Source organism: Loxodonta africana, chromosome 3 (genome assembly GCF_030014295.1).
Source record: "Loxodonta africana isolate mLoxAfr1 chromosome 3, mLoxAfr1.hap2, whole genome shotgun sequence".
NCBI lineage: Eukaryota > Metazoa > Chordata > Mammalia > Proboscidea > Elephantidae > Loxodonta > Loxodonta africana.
The window spans coordinates 194,870,985-194,894,245 of NC_087344.1; the positions used below are offsets into that span (position 1 = coordinate 194,870,985).

The following is a 23,261-nucleotide window of genomic DNA, read 5'->3' on the forward strand; positions in this document are numbered from 1 at the left end:
TCTCCAGCTGCCTCCGTTTCGCCAAAGACTAAATCCCTCCCTGGCCTTCCAGCTCATCCTAAGGACAGCTTTCCACCCTGATTCTTCAGGTGAGGCGACTCTGCTGCCTGTCTTCCTCTCCGGCAGGCTCTCCACGGCTTGGCTCACTGCCCAGTTCAGGGTTCCTCCCTCCAGGAAGCCTCCCAAGCTGGATCAGCACAGCAACTATCTGCTTCTTAGCTGGGGGGACTGCAGAGCTTACCTTACTCTCTAGGAGGAGGCAGGAAGGCAGCATGTGGAGCACGAGCTGAGCTGTGAGCATTCCACCTCTCACCATACCTACTTCTTTCTCACTCTGCTTCTCCCTTTTTGCCGCTCCAGCCCTCACAGTCCTTTTCTTCCCTCCTCCCTTTCCTCCTTTCCTTTCTAAGTTCTTCCTTCCAGAGCTTTAGGCCTGTCGTTGGTGCCTCAGGCACTATTTAGTCCCACTGACCCTCAGAGATAAAGCAGCTGCTGACCTATATGACACCATGTACAATTGATCTTCCTAGTGCTTTGCCTATTCATTTACTTGTTGGTTTGTTGTTTTTGTTAGTTCATTTCATCTCCAAGAAACCAAAGGGCTTTCCCTGGTTCTCATCTCTGAAGTCCCTCCACGATGACCCCAGATAAACTCCCTCCACTCTTCTCCATCCTGCTAGCAAAGGTGGGGAGGGGATGGAGAGCTGCCCTTGCACTGCCTGAGATGATGAGGCAGGTCTAATGCTGAGGAGGCACACTTTCTACCTTAAAATTGCCTAATGACACTACCTGGAGACTCAGGGAGTGTCTACTAGAAGGACATCAAAAAGTCAATGACACAACTTGGATGTAATAGTGTTGACTCACTGAAATTGGGGGCTTGCTGCTAGGAGTCTCAGTGAACCCACCAATTCCCACTCCCCACAATTCAGTTGGATTTTCCAGTCTTCATTTCTCACCACTTTCCCTGCTTATTTGCCCCATACTTCTCCCTCCTAGGAAACCCTGGTGACGTAGTGGTTAAGAGCTATGGCTGCTAACCAAAAGGTCAGCAGTTCAAATCCACCAGGCACTCCTTGGAAACCCTATGGGGCAGTTCTACTCTGTCCTATAGGGTCACTATGAGTGGAAAGCGACCTGACAGCAGTGGGTTTTTTTTGGTTCTCCTTCCTGGCACTCTCTGTCTCTCTCCCAAGCCAGGAGCTGAAGCAGCCTGGCCAGGCCTCTGGGTCTCCTTGGCCCTGCTGGTTCCCTTCTCAAGCAGTCTACAAACTATGTACCCCCTCGCCTTCCCGCACTATGCCAGTGATCTTCACCTCACAGCTCACGCAGCGCCTCACATCACAGGTGTGCTGCAAAGCCTTTATAATTACAATTACAACCCTTCACGGCTCCCATGTCAATCACCACCATCAAACGCACTGGCTGATGACAACTCAGTCATCCATAAAATGGTGGAGGGGGGAAATAAAAATATGTGTTCCCCAAGGTAAATGGTACCATCAGGAAACAATCCAACAAACCAAGAATGTGGGATATTTTTTAAGGCAATTAGCCTAGACACTTCAAAAAAGTCAAAGTCATTAAAAATAAACAAATAAATTGTGTGTGTGTTTGCGTATGCATCTATAAACATATATATTTATGTATGTATGGAAACTCTTCTAGATCAAAACAGCCTGAGAAGACTTAACTAAACGCAAAATGTGAAGCTTGATTGGATCCTGGTTTGGAAAAAAGGAAAGTGCTGAAAATACATTTGGGGAAAACTTAGGGAAATTTGAATGTGGATTGAATATTAAATGTTATTATAGAATTAGTAGATTAGATCAGGTGGGAGGGAATTACTAATGGTATTGGTGACCTGCAAGAGAATGTCCTTGTTCTTAAGGAGAAGCAGGCCGAAACATTTAGCGGTCAAGTGTCAAGGCGTCCGCACTCGCTTTGAAATCATTTTGCAACAACATACGTATATACATCTCGAAAGAGACAAGCAACCAAGGAAAATGGTTAACAATCATTCAATCTAGCCCGAGGGTTTACGGGTGTGGTATAATTCTTTCGACTTTTCTGTGTGTGTGAAAATTTTCAGAATAAAAAGTTGAGGGGAAAGAAAAAAAATAAATGTTCCAAATGCCTGCCATGTTGCATAGTATGCTGAGGGCTTCTGTCTATTGCAACAGATCAGACAAGGCTAATGGAAGGGGATTTTTTTAAGTCTATTTAGTTTGGGCAGGTATGTAAATATTTCTTTGGCAATGATATGTCTGCTAGTTGTATTTGGTCTAGCAGGAAAAAAGATTTGGCTTCTCAACACAATTAATGGCAGCATGCGGTAACAGCAGTGAGCCTGGAAGTACGGCACTGCTGTGTTTACCTACAGAGTATGTAATGTCCCTAGATAATTGAGAGAAGACTATAAAACATCCCTATGTTTACTTGTGCATCCATATATTTCCTTTATGTGTCCATCTTTATTCATATGTCGGTCTCGGTCCCCAAGTTCCTAGGAGGCAGGGACAGTATCCACCCAGATCACTGCCCATCTCCCAGCATGCTGCCATGGACAAATACTCAACATGGCAATAAAAAGTTAATGATGATGATGTTGTGAAATAAGCATGCATGTGCCTGACAGAAAATGAGTTCACACCCTGACACCCAAAAGGCCTAGAGGACTTTGCTACCATTGCTGGCAGAACTTGGCATTACGTGAGGAGCCCACTGTTACCTTTAGATCCTCCTCCTGGAGCTGTTCAATGTACTCCAGCATCTGTTCCTTCTCCTGCTCCCGCTGCTCGGCAAGCAGCGATCGCTCCTCCTGGTTCTTTTCCATCTGTTCCACAATATGCCGCCTTCCTCTGGGAAGGAACAGGACCACACTGTTTTAGAGGCCAAGGGTGTCTGTCCCTCTGCTTCAACTTCCATCCACATAATCCCCCACAATGGGAGGCATCACGGTAACAATTTGACAAATGCTTCTAAACAGCAATACCCTTTATGGGCCTAGACCAAAGTCCTTCCCTAGGGTGTTTTGGGGGTTGGCCTTCTCTCTTCTAAGCACCTAGTTCTGAGCCTCAACCTTCTTGAAATTCCTTTTCTTCATTTGTTTTCCCAAAAGTGCACCCCACATTATGATACACCTTCTCCCTTCTAGTATGTAACCAGTTGCCGTTGATTCTGACTCATAGAGACCCCATGTGTTTCAGAGTAGAACTGCTCCAAAGGGTTCTCAATGGCTGTGATCTTTTGCAAGTAGATCACCGGACCTTCCTTCTGAGGTGCCTCTGGTGAATTCGACCTGACAATCTTTTGCTTAGTAGCCTAGCGCTTAAGAGTTTGCACCACCCAGGGACTTCCCGGTTCGTAAAGAGCTCCTGAAATCCTACCACCTCCCAAGTCTTCCCAGAGTGAACACAGGAGCCCGGCTAGCTTGAGAAGGCTACAAAGCCCAAGACTTCTAATTTCTCCTCCTGCCATCACCAAGTTTATCTTTTCTTCCTAACCCACCTTCCATGCCTAGTTTGGTAACTGTCTCTTTCATATCCTATCTCACATGCTCAGACTGTCAGCTACTGGTGGGCAGGGACTGAGTCTGAGCACCTCACCCAATGAAACAGTAAAAGCAGGGAAACCAGGTTCTAGAATCAGTGTTGCCAGTGATTCCCTATGTGTTACTGAGATGTCAATAATCTTGGAAGTATCCAGAGAAGATAAGACCCCATGATCTATGAGTAAAGGCTGGAAGAATAGGAGAAGACACAGATTAGGATAGGAATCAAAGGGAAGAAGGGTAAGATTCAGATTCAGATAGAGCACTTGAGTGGCCTCATGACGCCAGATGAAATAAACAGGAGTAACGAGTATAAGTTACATGGGAGCAGGTTTGGGCTGAATATAAGGACCAGTTCAGATCATTAAAGCTGCCTAATGAGGCAGAGATTTTTCCATCACTGGAGCTGTTTTTGAATAAGATGGATAAATGCTTAGTCATTAAATAAACTTGTGTTACGAGCCTATTATAGCCTATCAGGTACCTACCAGAAGTAGAGAGATGAAGGGGACAAGAGAACAGAACTCAGTCAGGAAAAGAGAAATGCCATTCAGTGTGGTACAATGGCTGTTTATAGAGGTAATTCATGTGTTTATGGCTGCTATTCTGAATTTCAGACACCATGGGTCTATAATTTACCTGTTCTGGGACTTGTCCTTTTCTGTAAAATGTAAGGGGAATAAATCTATTCATTCTAGCACTTATTAAGTACCCACTACAGGCCAAATGGAGCCCTGGTGGCACAGTGGTTAAGAGCTCAGGCTGCTAATCAAAAGGTCAGCTGTTCGAATCCACCAGCTGCTCCTTGGAAACACTATGGGGCAGTTCTACTCTGTCCTATAGGGTCGCTATGAGTCAGAAATCAACGGCAATGGGTTTGGTTTGGTTTTTTTGGTACAGGCCAAACACTTAGGCACTGGAGCTACAGGAATGAATAAGACAGGGACCCTGTCTTCAATGAGTCCACACCCTAGGAAGGGTCACAGAGCCACATGTAAAGAGATGCTTGTGACAACTCAAGAAGTAGTGTTCCCAAGCATAAACACAGAGTGACAGGGCACAGAGGTGGGAGCACTCCCCTGTCTGGTGACATGAGGGAGGTTTCAGGGGAGGGGACCCCAAAGCAACACAGTGAAGGAAGAGAAAGCATTTTCCAGGGAGAAAAGGAAAGAGAAGAGTCTTCAAAGCAGAAGAAACAGCAAAAGCCATGAACTTGTGACAAGACCTGGCATACTGGGGGCGGGGGGCGGAGTATGCAGTGCACAGCAATTAGTGGTGAGAAATGAAGCTGAACTGGGGCCAGATTGGAAAGCATTTGTGACAGTCTTGGAAATAATTTCTAAAGGTTAACCTTCAAGTTTTAAAAAGTCCTGTGATTCACAAACACAATGCAATCCCAATCCAAATACCAACAGCATTCTTTAACAAGATGGAAAAACTAATCATTAACTTTATATGGAAAGGAAAGAGGCCCCAGATTAGTAAAGCATTACTGAAGAAGAACAAAGTAGGAGGCCTCGCACTACCTGACCTCACAACCTACTATACAGTTACGGTAGTCAAAATAGCCTGGTACTGGTACAACGACAGACACATAGACCAATGGAACAGAGTTGATAACCCAGACGTAAATCCATCCACCTGTGGTCACCTGATCTTTGACAAAGGTCCACAGTCCATTAAGTGGGGAAAAGGCAGTCTTTCCAACAAATGGTGCAGGCAAAACAGAACGACCACCTGTAAAAAATGAAAAGGACCCCTACCTCACACCTTACACAAAAACTAATACAAAATAGACCAAAGAACCAAATATAAAACCAAAAACCACAAATATCATAGAAGAAAAAATACTGTCAACACTAAGGGCCCTAATATGTGGCATAAATAGGATACAAAGCATAATTAACAATACACAAACACCAGAAGATAAGCCAGATAACTGGGATCTTCTAAAAATTTATCACTTATGCTCATTAGAAGACTTCAACAAAAGAGTAAAAAGAGAACCTACAGACTGGGAAAAAAATTTTGGCTATGACATATCCCACATCTAATTTTTAAAATCTATGGGAAAATCCAACTTTTCTACAACAAAAAAACAAATAACCCAATTAAAAAATGGGCAAAGAATATGAACAGATACTTCACTAAAGAAGACATTCAGGAAGTTAAGACACATGAGGAAATGCTTGAGATCACTAGCCATTAGAGAAATGCAAATCCAAACTACAATGAGATACCATCTCACCCCAACACTACTAGTGCTAATCAAAAAAAAAAAAAAAATAGAAAATGTTTGAGAGGTTTCAGGGAGATTGCAACTCTTAAGCACTGCTGTTGGGAATGCAAAATGGTACAACCATTTTGGAAAACGATAACGGTGTTTCCTTAAAAAAACTAGAAATAAAAATACCATACAATCCAGCAATCCCACTCCTAGGAACATACCCTAGAGAAATAAGGATAGAAACAATCTAAGTGCCCAACAACAGATCAATGGATAAACAAACTATGGTACATACACAAAATGGAATACTACGCAATAATAAAGAACAATGATGAATCTGCAAAACATCTCACAACATGGATGAATCTGGACGGCATTATGCTGAGTGAAATAAGTCAATCACAGAAGAACAAATACTGTGTGAGATGACTATTATAAAAACTCATGAAAAGGTTTACACACAGAAAGAAACAATCTTTGGTGTTTACAAGGAAGAGAAGGGGTAGGGAGGGGAAAACACTAACTAGATAGCAGATAAGTGGTAACTTTGGTAAAGGGTAAGACAGTACACAGTACTGGAGAAGCCAGCACCCCTTGACCAAGGAAAAGTCATAGAAGCTTCACAGACACACCCAAACACTCTGAGGGACCAAGTTCCTGGGTTAAGGTCCAGGGGCCATGGTCCTGGGGGACAGGTAGCTCAGGTGGCACAATACAGTTTATAAAGAAAACATTCTACATCCGACTGTGGTGAGGAGCGTCTGGGATCTTAAAAGCCTGAGAGCAGACATCTAAGATACTTCTACTTGTCCCATCCTGGCTGGAGCAATGCGGAATGAAGAAAATGAAAGACAAAAGGGAAAGATTAGTCCACAGGACTAATGGACTACAACTACCACAACCTCCACCAGACTGAGCCCAGAACAACTAGATGGTGCCTGGATACCACCACTGACTGCCTTGACATAGATCACAATAGAGGGTCCTGGACAGAGCAGGAGAAAAATGTAGAACAAAATTCAAATTCACAAAAAAAAAAAAAATCAGGCTTGCTTGCCTTACAGACACTGGAGAAATTCTGAGAGTATAGCCGCCAGATACCCTTTTAATTCAGTAATGAAGTCACTCCTGAGGTTCACCCTGCAGCCAAAGACTAAACAGGTCTCTAGGGCAAACAATAACACACATAAGGAACATGCTTCTTAGTTCAATCATGTATACAAGACTAAATGGGCACACCAACCCAAAAGCAAAGATAAGAAGGCAGGAGGAGACAGGAGAATTGAACAAATGGAAACAGGGAACCTGGGGTGGAGAAGGCGAGAGTGTTGATACATCGTGGGGTTGGCACCAACGTCACAAAACAATTTAGTATTAATTGTTTAATGAGAAACCAATTTGCTCTGTAAACTTTCACCTAACGCATGATCTTAAGAAAGTATAAAAAAGTGAAATAAAAAAAAGAATTAAAAAAAAAAAGTTCTGTGATTGCACAAATCACTTTATAAAGGTTTCGAGATAATAATAGACATTACCTGTTGCTGTCAAGTCGATTCTGACTCATAGTGACCCTACAGAACAGAATAGAACTGCCCCCATAGGGTTTACAAGGATCGACCGATAGATTTGAACTGCCAACCTTTTGGTTAGCAGCCAAGCTCTTAACCACTGCACTACCAGGGCTCCATACTAAACATTGGTTATGATCATTTCTCATCTCTTCCCTGTTTTGCTAGTTTTCGTGGACCTAAAGACACGTGGAAATGAGTTAGAGCGGGAGATGCCAAAACTGCCTCTTTACCGGATTCTTTCCTCTCTCCTCTTCCTGTCCAGTTCCTCCTGCCTTTGAATGGATTTCTGCCGCTCTACTTCCATCATCTGATCCAAGCGCTTCTCCTCTGTTTCCAATTCTTTTTGGATCAGCCGCTTCTCTAAGATTTGGGCATCCCGGATAGCATGGCACTTGGCATTGAGGATGATCTGTGGGGTGGAGATGAAATCGTGGCACTAGATCTGGGGGCAAAAATAGGGAAGGAGGCAGTGTAGGGGTGTGGACGTTTGAAGGGGGAGAGATGGGAGCAGAATACTATCGAGCTTGCTAGAGATGCTCATGGCTGCTCAGTAGACAACAACCCAGCGCCATCGAGTTGATTCCGACTCATAGCAACCCTATAGGACAGAGGAGAACTGCCCCATAGGGTTTCCAAGGAGCGCCTGGTGGATTTGAACTGCCAACCTATTGGTTAGCAGCCATAGCTCTTAACCACTGCACCACCAGGGTTTCCCATGGCTGCTCAGAAGCCCAGAAATCAACAGCATGCATGCATTGACCCTTCCCCTTCATATAGTTTAACTGTCCTATGAGGTGCTGGACACTGTGCAAGGAGAGGCCCCGAATAGCTCTTTCGGGGCACTGGGTATTAATCTTTTGGGAGTCATGGATCAATCACCCATTGGGAATCTAATGAAAGCTATGGGCCCGGTCCTCAGTAAAATTCACTTACGTATATACACACAGAATTTCCATAGAACTTCAGAGGTTCATGTCCCTTCTTAGGGATCTATGAACTTCAGGTCCCCTAAGAGGGACCATGAACCTCAAGTTAAGACTCCCTGTTCTGCACCTTAGGGAAACTAAGATACTCCTGCAGAGGCCAGGCCACCAGGTTGTGAAGCTGGAAGAGCCCAGCAGGACACTAGATGCGATGAAAAACAATGGGCCCATCAGTAAGAACCAAGAAGTAAAAGCTTTGGAAAACAAAAGGAGGAATAGGTAGAAAAGATTTACCTGAGAGACAGAAATTGCAGATGAAGGAGTTGGGGAGTTAGCGTTTTTTCAGTTGGTGGGGAAATGAGCCACATGCAAATGGTTTGCAAAAACAGAATTCAAATGAGCCTTTGGTCTTTGTGCTCTCAGCTAAAGGAAGCACTCTGGGCACTTCAAAAAGAATCCAATGGCTGAACCACCAAATGTGGCCAGAATTAAACAAACAGGATAAAAATAAAAAGTAATATCCTCATAGTTATCAATCCATGGTCCAAAAAGCTCTCCCGTCTATTAGTTTATTTAACACTGCCAATAATTCTGTTTAGTAGTTTTACCATACCTGTTTTTCAGATAAAGAAACTGAGGCTCAGGAAGGGCAAGTGACTTGCTCAAGGTCACACAGCTAGAAAGTGACAACGTCGGTCCTCCCTCCCTCCGGTCATAGCAACTCCCATGGAAATGCATTTCTTATCTGCCTGCCCCTGGCCTCTCAGCCCTCCTCTTGCCAGCTGGAGCCAATGCCGTCCAGTCTGAGAGTAAGAGATGGGCAGAAGCAGCGGGGAGCAGCGAGTCGCAGTGAGACCTCAGAGGGAGGGAAGAAATGTAAGCGCCCACCTTGCTCATGTCCTTGAGCTCCTCCTCCTGCTCCATCCGCAGCTTGTTGGCTCTCTGCAGGAGGTTCTGGGCCCTCTCCTTGGCCACCTCCTCCAGGTCGCTGAGCTTCTTGTTGTTTTTACACACCATTTCCTTCTGTTTCATGATCTTCTTGCGTGTTGTCACTGCATCCTAAGGGACACCAGTCTGAATTGGTGAGGGATTCCTCCCTGTGCTCTGTGCCCTGGGCACTAGCCTGGCTACTGCAGGTGACCCAATAGGACTTCTGCCTCATGCCATCGTGCCATCAAAACCCAGAAGGTTCATAGTTTGGCTTCATTCCCACCACTGACCTTGCCCCCCAGCTGCTCCCACATCTCAGATATGTCTCTCTAGCCTCCGTTCTGCAATATACACATTCGCTCTCTGTTTCGGGGTCCCCTCACTACAGTTCTGGCCTCTCCCCATTTCCATTCTGCCCACTGTCCGAAGAGATCAGGGCTGAAGGAGGTTAGCTACCATGATGGCTTCCTTCTCCATCTTGAAGGCCTGTTCCTTGGCCTCGAGCTCTTCCCTGGTCAGGACGTGTGATGCCCATTTGATCCGTTCAAACTCCTCGGGACTGATGATAAGGGACTCCCCAGAGGGATCCTCTGTGGGAACACTGACACGAGGAATGAACAAAGTTAGGGAGAGAGAGAGAGGGCAAGATCCTAGCACCATGCTTCAGGCTTCTCTTCCCCTCCCTCATTAGCGGCAGCCCTCCGGCTTGGACGCAGCCATTGTCAGGAAAGACCGCCAACCGTACTATGGCTCTACCAGGGACGAGGAATCCCAGATGAGGGTGAAGTAGAAACCCAGGTTAAAAAGAGACATTCTAAGTACTTTAAAGGACCAGCTGATATGTTACCTTCTCTGTGCAGCAGTCTGTGACCCCCCCATACACACATGTGCCACCCCCCAGGTCCAATCACCTCCTCCTCCGAGCCCCATGGCCCTTTGTTCCTACTGCCTGTATTATTGGCCAGTCATGCAGCATCTGTTTCCTTGGCTGCATTACAAGCTCCTTCAGGGCACTGGCTCTGTCTTAACTGTATTGGTAGCCTAGTCTCTGGCACACTGCTTAACACAGAGTGAGAACCCAAAATAAAGCTACTGAATTGAATCTGAAAAGTACATTATTTCTTGAGGATGACATAAAAAGGGCAAGAAGATGCCAGACAAGGCTGAAATGGATGCCAGTGAGAAACCTAAACATCCCTGCCCAGAGAGAAGCTTTGAACCCTAAATATTAATTAAAATCTCTGAACAACACCAGTCAGAGACATGTCTATAGACCTCTCCTTTCTAGCTGCCCAACTCACTCAACAAACCAATAACTAATTATAATGATTACAAACATGACCTACGTTAAAGATGGGGGAGGGAGAAGCTGGCGGGGGGTGAAGTAAAGGTGCTTCTGGGTGAGGCAATTTAACAGGTACACCTGGCAACAAGACGCAGACACTCTGAGACAGGAAGCAAAATCTCATGTAATAAAACCAGGCGATGGGGGGGATTCCAGGAAGTACACAGAATGAGTGAGTGACTTGGGGATTAGTCAAGATCTTGTAGCTCATTGAGTGGCATGGCACAAAACAGCCTTGGACCTGGAGTGACCAGGAAGGATCTGAATTGGAGACGGAAGCTCATGCTGCTTTCAGCAGCCCCTGAAAAATGACCAGCCCCTTCACCTCTGACCTGTTCAGGACTAGACCACTTCAAGAAGAAACCTTTTCTCAGACCCCAGGGGTGGCTGCTGACCATATCTGGCTGCATCATGCCAGGGACCAGACTGTTCAATCAGGAACTACAGTCAAGCCCAGTTCCCACCTGTGCCTCCCTGGCTCATGACATGGGCACCATTTTCTGGGAATTGTGCCACAAGTGGTTAAGAGCACAGCTGCTAACCAAAAGGTCGGCAGTTGGAATTCACCAGCCACTCCTTGGAAACCCTATGGGCCAGTTCTACTCTGTCCTATAGGATCACTATATGATCGACTGGATGGCAACGAGTATGGATTTTTTTTTAAGTGGGTGGAGCTAGAAGAGGGAGAGCAGTTACAGGGAATTAAGCATTAGTGCAAGAGCTAAACCACTGAGAGGACAGGGCTGGTTCATTTCACATTTCTGAGCTAAGCCTACACCCCACAGGAGGGGCCAAAGCAACAGGCAGCTCCAGTCAGGAAGCAGTGCTGAGCTAATCCCAAAGGAACCCCAGGAACCCTTGTGAATTTCCTCTTCTGGCCTCAGAGTCTGGGAAGAAGCCAGGGAGCTATTAGGCATCTGGTCCATTTTCCTTTGGTTCAGATTCTTAATGCATCAGAAAGGAATTGACAACTGGGTCATTTCCTTTTACCAAGTGAACTAATGACGATTGAGGGAGGTCACCCACTGAGCGCTCAGCCCCTTAGGTCCCAGCAGTAACCAAATCGGTTGTCAATGAGCAGATTCCAACTCATGGTGACCCCATGTGTATCAGAGTAGAGCTATGCTCCATAGCGTTTCCAACGGCTGGATTTTCAGAAGTAGATTGCCAGACCTTTCTTGCAAGGTGCCTCTGGGAGGACTCGAACCTCCAACCTTTCAGTTAGCAGCCAAGCACGTTAACCATTTGCACCACCCCAAGACTCCTTAGGTCCCACCAGTCAGCCAAAAGAAAGGGAGAAGAAAGAAGCTGGCAATAAAGGGCAGTAGCAATAATAGATACAAGACAGCAAGAAACAAGAGAGGCCAGGATGGAGGAGTAAGCATAAGAGCCATAGAACTAAAACGGGAAAACAACTGCGAAAGGAGTGGGGAATGGACTGAGAGAATAAAATCAAGCCAGTTCCCATCTCCCTGCAGAGATCCTCAGCATAAGTGCCACCTGAGCACAGGAGAGCAGGGGCCTTGCCCCAGTACTCACATGAGCTCCCGGACCATGTCCCGAGTGATGAGCTGAATGGTCTTCGGCTTGTGGTCCACTCCTGGTGCAGTGAGCATCCTCTGAATGGCACGCTTGTCTCGGAGCAGTACAACGGGGCTGTCACTGGGGGCCTGAGACAACGGCTATGGGGCCAAGGACAGCTCAGAAGCTGGTCACTGCACTTCCTGCTGGTCAGTCCTAATTTCAAGCCTGTCCTGGGACTTCCACCCGCTCCAGACTATGGGATGGCCAAGAGTAGCCTGGGCCCTGAGAAAGCAGCATGGTGCTCTCCACTGGCACATGGCCGATGTAGTCTGTCCCGACCAGCTCCTCTGAGCCCAAGGCCTCTCTATAACTTGTGCAGGTAAACACCCCTGGAGGGCTAGGGAGAGGAAGGGTTGCCAGTGTGGGTGTATCCCTAGTCTAAAACCATTAGGAAGGAAAAGTAAATTTTTGATCTCTAGGTTTTAGGTTTGGAAACCCTGGTGGCATAGTGGTTAAGAGCTATAGTTGCTAGCCAAAAGGTCGACAGTTTGAATCCACCAGGAGCTCCTTGGAAACCCTATGGGGCAGTTCTACTCTATTCTATAGGGTTGCTATGAGTCAGGATCAACACGACAGCAGTGGGTGTTTTGATTTGGTTAGGCTCTCCTCCTTCCATGATTTACGAAAAAAGAAATAATTCTCTCACTTAGACCCCACTATGGGTTTGAAGCAATACTGTTTGTTATAGACTGATCCAACCTATGATGTTAAGAATTTTTAATCCTTCTTAATGATTAATTGGAGCCCTGATAGCACAGTGGATAAGGGCTCGACTGCTAACCGAAAGGTCAGCAGCTTGAATCTACCAGCTGCTCCTTGGAAATCCTATGGGGCAGTTTTACTCTGTCCTGTAGGGTCATTATGAGTCAGATCCCCCAAAAGAGCCATATCGAGGGAATTCGAAACAGCTAAATGGCTAAACGGCCTGGTGGAGACCTGTCCTTAAAATTTTGGGTGGTGAGACGGTCAGTGAGTTAGAATTCAGCAAGAAGAGTAGAGATTGGATATGTAAGTTTTCAATTTTTTTCGGCAAGTGAAGGAGTTAGCTAACAAAATGAAATCACTTATTTCGGGAAAATGTTAAACACAGACGGGAATTTTGTTTGTCATTGATACCGTAACTACACTCCTGACTGGAGGCAAGGGGACAGCCTCAGTGGTGATTCCGTCCTGTCCTCAGAACCTCACTTTGCATAGCCAGATCCCATGAGTGTTGCTGCCACCTGGCGCCTGGTCTGTGTGTCCAGACGGGCATAACGTCGTCATGCCACAGGGCACTTCTGCCCCCTACTGCCAGTTGAGAGTCTTCCTCAACTGTCACCCAGCAGTAAGGTCAAAAAAACGGGACCAGGGACTGGCATTTTGCTGCCTGCCCCCTTTTTCTAGCCAGCATGACTACTTGTGAAGACCTTGGCCACTTCCAAAGCTGTCTTTGCTTTGATTAGAAAACTTTCTTGGACCCAAAACAAAGAATGCCTATGAGGACACTGCATTCCTTGAATTCCTTCCTTTATCAATTAAGAAAACTGCTGCGGAGAGGGAGCCTTCTAAATGGAGAAAGATGCCCATCTCGAGACCTCTGGAGAGTCCTTTTCATAGTGAGGATGGAACAGGGATAGACACCAACTCTTCCCTCCCTAACCCCACCCCGCTGTCAGAGGGGTTTCTGTCTCCGCTGGCTTCTCTTTGTTTTCTCCTTCTCTTTTCTCTCTCTCTTAATCTCTCACTGTTTCATTCTCTTTCTCCCCTTCCTCTCTTCCTTCATACCTACAGATTTTACATGTACTAAAAAAAGGAACTCTCTCGCTCTCCTTTTCTAAGCTAAAGGAGTTGCCAACCCCTTAATTTGGATGACACTTGCAAATAAATTTCCCCAAAGCTAAGTGGTTGTTTTGTTAAGCATCTGAGAAAGCAGGCTGATTTTGTGTTTCACCCTGGAGCTATTGTTGGATGGAGGGGGAAATATGTTGCTCAATATCTACAAGATCAGCCCAAAAACCAAACCAAACCCGTTGCCGTCAAGTCCATTCCAATTCATAGCAACCTTATAGGACAGAGTAGAACTTCCCCCATAGGCTTTCCAAGGAGCGCCTGGTAGATTCAAACTGTTGAACTTTTGGTTAGCAGCCGAGCTGTTATAACCACTACGCCACCAGGGCTCCTTGATTGGCCTAGGGACCCACAAATGTTTTTATTATGGTGCTCTTACTCAGCACTATTGAGCTCCCTGCTGCTGAGCCTCTCTTTTGACATTACAACAGATTTTAAATGCTGTGCAGATATGAGGATTTCAGGGGTGTAGGAAACTAGGTACCCGTTTACATAAATCCCACTAGATCTACCTCTGAGAAAGGGATGACTTGCCCCGGGCTAGCTTTGTCCTGAGCACCTGGATGGGGCTTGGTAAGGGTTACCTTAATAACTCCGAAGAGGCTCTCATCCACCTCAGAGCTCACAGCTTTCGTTCGATAGCGAGTTTTATTTCTTGACCTGTTGGAAGTGGTAGAAGCAGAGCTCAGGGCGCCAGTTGTGCTCGACGGCTGGAGGAAGAGGCAGAAAGTTTTGGGCCATCAATACTGAGTGACATCTGACCCCTGGGCATAGTAAACACTTCTCCAGCTCATGCTGGGGGAAACTGGGTGGGGTGTCAAAAACCACCTAGGGAAAGCACCTGGGTAAACCTTGAACTGTAGTGGGCAAAAAGCAACAGGTGAACGACGACCTCACAGATGCAGAGGGGTCTTTGGGTGGGAGCAAGACTCACTAGCTCTGTGAGAAGGAGCACATCTGTAGTTGCTGAAGCTGAGGGAGGCCAAGTCGGTCACGTGGTAGGAAGAAAGGAAGAATGATAGGGGGATGGCAGGAGGAGAGGAGCCCCAGTTTTCCACAAAGATAACCTCTTGTGAGGCAATTTGGATGTGTCTACCCAGAAATATATATAGTGTCCTCTTCACCTCCAAATTTCTCCACCTGAGCTCCAAATCCCCTTCACATAGCACTCCCATTCGACCCCCTTTCTGTTTCCATAATCTGACAAGGTTATGGTGGGGATAGAGGATCTACGGGATGGACAAGCACCATGCCCACTGATTGGCACATGGTTGGTGCCTAAGAAGCTTCAGTGGACGGATGCTGAACGATTACCAGCTACAATCAGGCAAACCAGTTCATCATGTCCACACTATGGCTCTTTCACTCCCATGACCCCTGTAGTACATATTAGTCATCTTCTTAGCCATCCAGTATCTTCCTATGTTTGGGGAATTCCCCATCTAATGAGTTGTGGGACTATAGAAGCTGAAAATACCAGGTCTTTGCTTTCCCAGGCTGGGCAAGGGACCTAGGCTTAGCCGATTAGATCACCCAACCTTGACAATGTCTAGGGAACTTGAGAAGAAAAAAGCAGGAACAAAAAAAACCTTTCTGGCAGTGTCAACTTTATCCAGTGTCTGGGGTAATGCCAAAAAGGGTACTAGCAACAGCACCCCCGTCCAAAGCTGGCAGTGACAGAGGTCCAACATCAGGGGTCCTTGTCAGCCCAGCTCTAGGTTGTGATGTTAGCCTTGGTTCCAGCTGCAGAGCTTCCCTTTGTTCTTGTCTATCTTCCTAGCCTAGTTTTGCAGCCATGGTATAAGGCCTATGAGCTCTCCAACATCCTCTGAACACATTCCTTTCTATTTAAATTGGAGTCTGTCTCTGTGATTTATAACCAAGAACTCTGGCTGATTCAGTCTCCATTCCCAAAGGTCAGTCCAGCTTCCGCTCAGCCCCAAGAGTAGATGCCTGACTCCGAGAGGTAGTTTCTGCAAGGACTACTGGGAAACACCAGGCTCAACATAAAGCTGATTCAAATCTCACTTTGGAGGAGCCTGTGCCTCCCGCAGCTCTCTAATCTGGGGTGTCCTGGGGCAATGAATTAATCCCATTGGGCCTTCCTAAATTTAAGAATCAGCAGCCACCAAAGGAAGAGGGAAATGAATCATGTGCTCCTGGTCACTAAACACTGGGCGATGTTTTGAAACATCTCTCAGTGACCTGTCATTACCCCAACCAGACACCCCCAGCACCTGTCCCACCTGTGTCAGGTTTCCACACTAACTTGGGCAATTATTCTCCAGCTGGCTCTGTTGCATGTCACCAGCACTGCCGCGTATGCTGTTTCCCTCCCTGCCTGGCACAGCCGCAGAGGTGGCTTACAGAGCGCACCTCCCTTTACATCCTCAGTCAGCCCCAATGCAGCAGGGCAAAAAAGCTTGGATTTATTAGGAGGTAAATAGAAGCAGCCCTGAGGCTGCCTGATAACAGGGTTATTGCATGGTAGGCGGTGAGCAACTGCTCCCCTTCGCACTGAAAATAAAGAGGAAAAGAATAGAAACTGCAGATGGTGGGATTCAGACATTACGAATAACTGAAAAGACGGAAGGCACTGGATCATGAGAGGCAGTATGAGTTCCGTGAATAATTAAGGAAAAAGGCACAGTGCCCGGCATAGAGGGGCTCAATATGTGTTTTATAAGGAATGAATGAATAAAACCAAGGAAGCTGGTCTCTCAAAGGCTTGCCTGGCTGCACAGGGCACTCCGCATTGTCCATATCACGGATATGGTCTGCACAGTGGAAAATAACATATGAGAAAAGGCTTTGAAGTACTGATGGAAAGTATTATTATTGTTTTGCACTGTTTTCCTGTTGCTTTTCCAGGGCACCTATGGCTTTCCCTTGGGTTCCGTGTCCACCAGGCTTCAGTTTCCTCCAGGACTGGGGCTGCATCTCCTCCTCCCTGAGACCCTGGTATCAAGGACCAGAGGAAGTCACAACAAGAGATATCTGACTGCTTGAGCCTAGAAGTCGGAACAGAGGAAGGGAAGTCGATGACCACAGAAAAGTGGTCACTGGGCCGGGCAGAGGGAAGCACTATGTCCAAGGTTGAGTGGCTAAGAAACCTTACTTGGAAAATGCTGACTCTGAAGCCACAGCTTACATCAGGGTTAGAATGACCAATTTTGCCAAGATTAACAAGAAGGAATCGGGTGGTCACTGTGTACAACTACTAGGAAAAAAAAAAAAAAAAGAACCAAGCAGAAATAGAAAGTTAGATCCCTCTGGACCAGAGACAGTAGCCAAGAGGTTCTTTCAGGTGATGAAGGGCTGATTTTATTCCTTGCACGACCAAAAAATATTCCCAAGAAGTTGAGCAGTGTCTAGAGAGAAGTGTGCCTAGTCCTTTTTGGGGGATGACACCTCTTGAAGGGCAGGAAGAGGGACTAACAAAAACTGGCTTTTATAGCTTAGGTGGCAAAGTAGATTGGGGAAGATGGGGACTGAAGACAGATAAAGATGCCAGGCCCTCTTCAATATGATCTTGGTGACCCAGCTGACTCCATCTCTCTTCATAAACCATCCCAACCCAGGGGCATGAGAGTTCAGCTACAGCTAAGGGCTCTGTGAGACTCTGATGCAGAAAGATTAGCTGGTCAAGTGGATGATGACTTAGCCTTATAGTCATTAATAGTGGACAGTCTCCATATTAAACTTTAAAGAAAGCAGATTATGAGAAACATGTAAGTATGTAAAAACGTTCACAGGGAGGGTATGTACCCAGAATGCATTACTGAAAGAATGTTCACGGAAATGTTTAGCAGTAATTCCAGATGAATTTTACCGTCTTAAAATGTTTCTTGTACTGAATAATTTTCTGCAATAAGTTACTATTTTTATGACCAGAAAAAAATAATATAACTATTTTTATTTAAAAACAAAATAAAACAGAGGGCCTGGCGCCTCGGCTCTGGAAGCAGAAGTCAGCTTTTAAAAGACCACAGCATCGTATAGCCAGGGATTCAGGATGTTTAGCTCAAATCCAGCAAGACAAAGCTGGAATGGGGCTGGAATAGATCAGTGTGGAGTTTCCTTGACGTAACTGAAACACCTGTCAGCTGAACAAAGACAAAGAAAAGACAAAGACATGTCCTTTCCTAGATGTCCTCTCTGCCCTAGGACCTAGTTCCTTTTTCTCATACAAGTCACTGCAAGCTGGCAAATTCAGGCTTCAAACTCTTGGCCTGATTCTATTTTCCTCTCTGTGGGCCTTGGTGTCTTGGTTATCTAGTGCTGCTATAACAGAGATGCCACAAGAGGATGGCTTCAACAAACAGAATTTTATTCTCTCACAGTCTAGGAGGCTAGAAGTCCAAATTCAGGGCATTAGCTCCAGGGGAGGTCTTTCTCTCTCTCTTTGTTCTGTTGGAAGGTCCTTGTCATCAATCTTCCCCTGATCTAGGAGCTTCTCAGGCACAGGGACCTGGGTCCAAAGGACACAGGACACACTCTCCTCATGGTGCAGCTTTCTTGTTGGTATGAGGTCCCCTTGTCTCTCTGCTCACTTCTCTCTTTTAAATCTCCGAAGAGATTGGCTTAAGACAAAATATAATCTTGTAGATCTCATCAACATAACTGCCACTAATCCATCTCATTAACATCATATTTACAACACACAGGAAAATCACATTAGATGACAAAATGGTGGACAATCACACAATATTGGGAATCATGGCTTAGCCAAATTGATACACATTTTTGGGGGACACAATTCAATTCATGACACTTGGTTACTAAGAAGATGGGGATTCCTATGCACCAGGCACCTGCTTCCTTTTCACTCTGAGTTAACTCTTTCCTCTCCTGGGACTAGGTTGGCCCACTGGGGGATGCCATCTGAAGACAACATTCTATTCAATACTGAGGCCCGCATCCCTCTTTCTGAAGGATGTTGTCATTCATTGTTTTGGTAAGAGTTCTGCCTAATCATGAGCCTCCCTCCCACCACCACCTCTACCTGCTCCTCCAAACACTGTCAAAAGGTAGTGAGTAGCAACACACACACACACACCGGACCTGACAGAAGAGCCAAAACCTGTTACTGTTGAGTCTGATTCATAGTGACCCTATTGCACAGGGTAGAACTGCCCCATAGACTTTCCAAGGCTGTAATCTTTACAAAAGCAGACTGCCACATTTTTCTCCTGTGGAGCAGCTGATGGTTTCAAACTGGGGACCTTTCGGTTAGCAGCCATGAGGACGCCACCAGGATCTCTTTCCAGAAATGCACAGATCACTAATTTGACCTGTTGCTTCTCAAAGGTACCCACGTGCCCATTCCTGCCCAAGGGATTTCAGACGGCCTTGGTGAGCCAGCCAAACCTCTGCCCTGAGTGGTCCCTGGGTGGGAACTCCCTGATCTGGGTGCTCTACAGCCCACAAGTCTAACCCAGGGGAACTCACTGATGAAGGAGGGCTTGGGGCTATGTAGGAACTCCCTGGGTAGCGCAAACGGTTAAGTGCTACACTACTAACCAACAGGTTGTTGGTTCAAACCCACCCAGAGGCACCTTGGAAGTAAGGCCTGGTGATCTGCTTCCAAAATGTCACAGCCTTGAAAACCCTACGGAAAAGTTTCACTCTGCACACTTGGGGTTGCCATGTGTCAGAATCAATTTGAAGGCAACTAAAGACAACAAACGGAAACCCTGGTGGCGTAGTGGTTAAGTGTTACAGCTGCTAACCAAAAGGTCAGCAGTTCAAATCTACCAGGTGCTCCTTGGAAACTCTGTGGGGCAGTTCTGTTCTGTCCTATAGGGTCGCTATGAGTCGGAATTGACTCGACAGCAACGGGTTTTTTTTGGAACGACGACAAGTGAATACGAAAATTTAAAAACATGAGGAAAAGGGAACTAACACTCACTGTATGCCCTTAGGTGGAGCCCTGGTGGTGCAGTGGTTAAGAGCAACGGCTGCTAACCAAAAAATCAGCAGCTGGAATCCACCAGCTGCTTCTTGGAAACCGTGTGGGAGAGCTCTACTCTGTCCTATAGCGTCGGTCGCTATGAGTCAAAATCAACTCCACAGCAATAGGTTTGGTTTGGGTTTTTATGCCCTTAGGTGCCAGGCATGATGCTGGGGTGTCTCCTACATACATAAAAAATACATCGTTGCATTTGTAAAGCTCTGAGGGGAGGTGGGGACAGTGAAGCAAAACACAGAAGTGAAAGGCAACCCCCACTGCAACACTGCAGGGAGTCCTCAAAGGCTGGGAACTGCTTTTTGTTAAAACCTGTTGCCTCCAGTTGATTCCAACTCATAGCGACCCCCTAGGACAGAGAACTACCCCATTGGGTTTCCAACATTGTAATCTTCACAGAAGCACACTGCCTCATCTTTCACCTGCAGAGCCGCTGGTGGGTTCGAACCACTCACCTTTTGGTTAGCATCTGAGTGCTTTAACCACTAGGCCATCAGGGCTCCTTTGCTTTTTGTTAGGGACTTATTTATTTCATAATTAACAGTGCTTTTTGGAAATCCCTACTTGGGAACTCTGAATTTGAACCATTGAGGCCCAGAAAAGCAGTGTAACTTCTGCAGTGTGCCCACAAGTGACACACAAGTGGCCACCTTTCCCAGCTGGTGTCCCCCAGAAATTCTACAGTTATTTCCAGCAGCCCAAGACTCCAACACCTCCCCTCTGCCCTATCCACCTCAAGCCCAGGCATCCCCTTCATAGTTCCTCCCAGGCCCATTGCCCTTCTCAACCACATGCCCCACAAAGACCCTTATTGCAGAGAACCCCAGGCCTGCCAGACAGGTCCCAATCCCAATTTCCAGATAGGCTCCCTGGCCTGGCAAACCTAGTACCTTTCTCATTTGCAAATTTCATTGTAAGCCTACTGAAGAACCCAAGGCCCAGCTAACAGAAGAGAAAACTGAGGCTCAGGGACATGATATGACTTCCCCGTGGTCACACTGCTGGTTAGTGACAAATGGGTACGATATCCTGTCATCTGGCCTCCTCACTGGTGTTTTTCCACACCACATCCCACAATCCCCAGCTCAGCGATTGGCCCCAGCATGATGGGGAAGGGACTGGCCGAGCCATGTCTTTCTCCCCAACTCCCGGGCTCAGCACCACTCCACAATGACAATCCCAATCGACTTCACCTCTAATTCCTCTTGGACCCGACTCATGAATTCCCTAGTTTTTTCCAGGGAAGTCCTCTCCACTCCTGGGCCTCCTGACCGCTCCGCCTCCCGGCTCTACTTCGGCCCTCCTCCACCTTCGGATTTTCCTTCCTGGGAACCCCGACCCAATTCAGAACATATATGGGGTCCCATTTGAGGTTCTCTCCCACTTCCCGGTGCCTCACCATCTCGGCCACACGCCTAGACTCCGCCGCCACACCGCAGCCGCCACCGGGGCGCTGAGTGTTGACGCGTTACCATAGCAACCAAGAGCCCGCGCCCGCGGGCCAAGCTCCGCCCCACCCCTCTTCAGTGGGCGGTTGCTGAACGCTGGTTGCTTTGGGGACCTGCACCCCTCCGGTTGACCATTCCCGCCCGCGCCCTGGCGGGAACCGAGGCTCTGATCTACTGATCCGCCCCGGCGTGCCCAGCTCTCCACCTTGGCTGAGATTTTTGGGTCAAGAACTAGGATGGGCCCAAGGGATCTTACTGCCAGGTCACGCTTTCCCCCCCGCCCCGACACCCCACCTAGGTTGCCATGGTTACCGTTGCCTCATCAGGTGCCAAGCCAAATCCTGATGAATGTTTCACCTTCGGAAAATTCGACAGGCCCAGACGAAACGAGTTTCACAACAGGAGTCTGGTTAGACAAAGGAAAGAACTTCCAGCCATAAAGCTATGTATGTAGTCTCCTTGAAATTTGGGCCTGTGACCTCCAGCTCAGAATTTACAAATCAAAATGTAGGCCCTACATTAGACCATCCGCATCAAAATCTATGGAGCTGCCTTTCAGGGAACTGTCTTTTAACCAGGCTCCCAGCTTATTTGTATGCACTGTTCTGAAAGACTTGTTCGGAGTTTTATGATTTTCCCAATTTGGTTTGGCCCCTTATGCCTCCCAGTCTGCAGGGAAAAAATTGAACTGACCCCCACAGGCTGCCTGCTCCAACCCCACAAAGCCTTCCCGCCCTACAAAGAACATCTTTCTTCCTCCAGTGCTTATTATCAGGACTTTTTGGTCAAAAAGACATGGGGGCCCTTCTATTCTGTGAGCCGCTTACCCACTCCCAAACCTCTCTCCAGCCCTCACCTCACAGCCTTTCTGAAGCTTGGTCCAACTTTTGTTCTTCAAAGCCCTTCCCTACGTCCTGTGACATACTTCCAGCTAACAGAAGATTGGCTGCAGAGCTAGGGCCAGGGAGGCGCTGCTGCTAAGCAGGGGCGCCCAGGGGCAGGGGCCTATCTGCAGAAAATAGCGCCTATGGCAACTGGCTTTAAATTGCTAAATGATCTCACAGCTGGCATGGAAACTGCGATGCAGATGGAAATTGCTGTCAGTGCCCCTCCTCAAGCAGTGCCCTACCTGCCGCACCTTTGTTACCAGCCATACCTTAGTTATGTGTCTGCCCTAAGGGACAATCTCTAAATTGCACCTCCCCCCCGCCCCCCCCCGCTTTCCCGCCCCCTCCCCCGCCCCTACACCCCCCCCCATTTCAAGTTGACAGGGGCGATGAGTCAGCAGAAATGCCTTCCCATCTATTGTCTGGCTACCTCAGTCAGGCACCTTTCATATTTGTGGCTCCTGGGAATGTTATCTGGCACCCCCTTGGACTTGCACCCCAGACAAGTGCCCCCCTCTGGTCCCCCCTTTCTACACCTTTGTGGGAGAATAGAGGAAAAGGGACAGGGTCACCTCCTAGAGTTTTTATAAGTACTGTTAAAACAAAAATCATATTAAGCTAATAATAGAAATTGACTGAAGCTTATTTAATATGTGATTTGCAAATCAGGGTAACATTTCGACTAGGGAGTCAAAAACATTCCCAAGATGAGAATCTCCAAAATTCTTATACCCTATCTTATAGACACTGCCATGGAAGAAGGGCCAGAACAAAACTAATAGAACAATTTGTGGTCAGGAAGGATTTCTTACAGCATTGTCTTAAAAAACAATCAAAATAATTACTGATTTACCCTAAAACATCCCTCTAGTTTCAGTGACGTCACTAGGGTTGGTGTCACCTAGGTTGGTAACTCAGGGTGTCACTCCCCACACAGACCAGCAGAGAATCCACCCTGGTGGACCAAACTGTGGGCCTCACCCTGCCCCTCCAGG

At 46.8% G+C, this 23,261-nt stretch overlaps 1 protein-coding gene across 2 annotated transcripts in view; it reads right to left on the reverse strand.

The window, feature by feature from the left end:
• CFAP45 (cilia and flagella associated protein 45) overlaps positions 1-23,261 on the reverse strand; it is a 60,298-nt gene that overhangs the window by 14,196 nt on the left and 22,841 nt on the right. The window contains exons 2-7 of one of the 2 annotated variants that reach the window (XM_064282790.1): positions 14,548-14,623; positions 12,089-12,231; positions 9,661-9,805; positions 9,163-9,333; positions 7,582-7,760; positions 2,732-2,861 (exon numbers count right to left, since the gene is read on the reverse strand). In XM_064282790.1, coding sequence (XP_064138860.1) covers positions 2,732-2,861; positions 7,582-7,760; positions 9,163-9,333; positions 9,661-9,805; positions 12,089-12,165 — 702 coding nt within the window. In that variant the 5' untranslated portion in view covers positions 12,166-12,231; positions 14,548-14,623. Of the gene's footprint in view, positions 1-2,731; positions 2,862-7,581; positions 7,761-9,162; positions 9,334-9,660; positions 9,806-12,088; positions 12,232-14,547; positions 14,674-23,261 lie in introns of both variants that reach the window. The other variant, XM_064282789.1, reaches the window with a different exon arrangement.